The 2,815-nt window shown below is 32.0% G+C and overlaps 1 protein-coding gene across 1 annotated transcript; it reads right to left on the bottom strand.

Moving 5' to 3' along the window:
- On the bottom strand, positions 1,329 to 2,577 carry LOC109229437 (epidermis-specific secreted glycoprotein EP1-like). The gene has a single exon (XM_019394874.1). It carries the CDS (start codon positions 2,485 to 2,487, stop codon positions 1,591 to 1,593), a length of 897 nt encoding a protein of 298 aa, XP_019250419.1. The 5' UTR covers positions 2,488 to 2,577; the 3' UTR covers positions 1,329 to 1,590.

A 2,815-nucleotide genomic window follows, 5' to 3' on the forward strand; every position in this document is an offset into this window, starting at 1 on the left:
GTTGTCCCAATTTATATAACACTTTTCGCTTTCTAACAATTAATCTTTTAATTGTGACAATGTATTTGGACATAGTTTTACTTTTTCAAAATACAATTTCGAGCCCCTTTGGCTAAGCTACCAATGTTGCTTATTTTGAGAAATGCTTTTGTTCAAAAGTATTCTTCGAAAAATGTACTTTTGTATAGTAAGAGTTTGTGTTTAGCCAATTAATTTGAGTAGTGCTTTTGATACGAAAATTATATTTGGCTAATCTTTCCAAAAAGTACTTTTGAATTTTGAGTATCAAATTACAAAAAGGAAGTAAATGTTCAATTTTCAATTAGTATTATTTAAGAAAGAGGATGATATTTAAATATTTATATAAAGAAATTCAACAAAAAAATAAAGTAAAAATATAAAAAGATTTTAATCAATATAAAATATTATTGTTCCAAAGAAATAATATTGATTATCTAGTAATACTTATTGTTTACATGATGATTTAAATATACAAAATACATCCTTTAATATAAACTAAAACTCTATTTTTATAAATCACTGTATAAAAGAAGATATTTGTTTATAGTTGAAAGACTATTCCAAAGAGGAACATAAGAAGAGAATAAAAATATGAAGGAAGTAAAAAAGAAAAGAAATATATGACAGAAGAAAAAAAGGAAAAAGGTTAAATAATGAGAGATAATTTGAAAAATATAAATTTATTTTAAGGATATTTTTGTCTTGAATAAATTAACTTTCTGCTTTTGATTCTTGGAAGAAGCTAAAATTTGTAGCTTCTCCCCACAATAGAAAAACTCTGCTGCTCAAAAGCACTTTTTATTTTGGTCAAACATTTCAAATTTTCCAAAAATACTTTTTAAACAAAAAAACATACTTTTAGCTTCCTAGAAGCTTGGCCAAATAGGCTTTTATATATTTGGGAAGTATGTAAAAAGTATTATATGTCACAATAATTAATAATTCAAAATGATTAAAAGACAAACAAAATTTTGACTCTCAAAATATAAAAAATGTCATATAAATCAGGACGGAAGGAGTACTATGTACTTAAGGTAGAAAAAAATGGTGAAAGAAAAAGGCAAAGATTATTGCACTCTCATTGGAGCCTTTAGCCACAAACTTTAGGTATCGGGATTATTGCAGTCTCATCGGAGCCAATAATAATAATAATTCTAACACTGTGCTGAGTCTGTTGATTTCTAATAGGGAAGAAGAATTCTACGTACTTTAGATCTTACCTAAATTTCTAAATTTAGAAGTCTATAAAGTAACATGTTATATGGTTAGAGCAGTATGAAGAAGAAAATTAACAAGTCATCGAGATCTCACAGTTGACAAAGCATCTCTTAAATAGAAAACATAATAAAAATACACGCTTCAATCGGAAAAAAAATAGAAATCATAAATAAAACACAACCCTCAACCAAAAAAAAAGTAAAAGAAAGGAAATAAAATTCTAGCTCTACATAGGAATCCCTAACCTATTGGAATAGCTGTGGAACCACTCGTTTTATCCACTTATTATTGTTCTGAATATGAAAATCCTTATATTATAAAGCTATAATTCTGATATGCAAAAGCATATTCTTAAAGCATGTTATAAGTTACGCGCCAACGGAATCTGTCTTCTTCTTTGTCTTCGTAGAAAGTGTAGGCCTTGAGATTTCCATCTATCTCTAGCCGAAGGTATGTTAAAGTTGTGTTGATTTTAGTAAACGCCATAACATGGGAACTTCTTGTTGTTGATTTAGCCAATCTGTAGTCCAACTTCACCCTTTGATTTCCGCTGTTCAATTTTACTGATTCCAAAGTGCTATTTCTGAAATCAAACCAAGCTAATTCTACGGCAAGCTTGGTTCTGTTATAGATACCGAATATTTCCGGTTTCACTTCCAAGCTGTAAGGCCCGTTTGCATTCTTTTTCACCGAGGCCCGGCTCACGAGCTTATTCGGGCCTGATAAGCGGAGCGATTGGCCCACTAAAAGAGTGTCAGTGGGATGGTCGAAACTCTGCCAAATGAATTTTCCCTTTGAGTTATGAAGTACAAAGTTACCATTTGGTAACAACTTGTAACCAGTGACACCTTTATTGGCTGTGTTTGTTTGCCAAGCAATTCGACCATTAGCTTCGGCCAAGACAAGATTTCCATCTGTTCCTAAAGCGAAAGTGGCATTTTCTTTGACAGGATTTCCCCTATTAGCTTCCCATACCCAACGCATTAGAGATTCAGAACTGACAGTGCCCATGCGCAAAGCTAGTGTCCAGGCATTAGGGGTAGTGTTGTAAAAACAGAACTGGAATGGATTTGTGAAAATTCCAGAAAAAGCACGATAATCTCCTAGGTATTCGACAACATAAGGTCCTAATTCACCTTCATTGACGAATTTGAAGGTGTTTTCAACTGGGACTTGGGCAATTGAAGAAAATATTTGGCAGAAAAGAAAGAGAGAGGCAAGAAATATAGTAGGCAATGAAGGAGACATCTTTAGTTTCTTCTTTTAGCTGTTTGATGATATGATCCTTCGTTTCTTGCTATCCGTATTTATAGATGGATAATTAATTAGTTATGAATACTGTTCATCCGAATCTTTAAAAAATTTGCATTGACTAGATTAGATATTGAAAACTATATGATTATAAATGTATGATAATGCACAAGTTGGCGCAAATGTAGTAAACTCAAAACCGGTCAATGTTGAGGTGCTGTCCTTATACGGGGTATAGGAGCATAATTATGAGCTTACCGTGTGCGGTGGAACCAAGTGGATATATGCCTTAAAAAACGCCCTTGCCCCTTCGTCTATATGTTAA

Source organism: Nicotiana attenuata, chromosome 7 (assembly GCF_001879085.1).
Source record: "Nicotiana attenuata strain UT chromosome 7, NIATTr2, whole genome shotgun sequence".
NCBI lineage: Eukaryota > Viridiplantae > Streptophyta > Magnoliopsida > Solanales > Solanaceae > Nicotiana > Nicotiana attenuata.

What these genes read in the sequence shown, in the direction of transcription:
- LOC109229437 (XM_019394874.1), bottom strand. Translation starts at nt 2,487, where the DNA reads ATGTCTCCTTCATTGCCTACTATATTTCTTGCCTCTCTCTTTCTTTTC.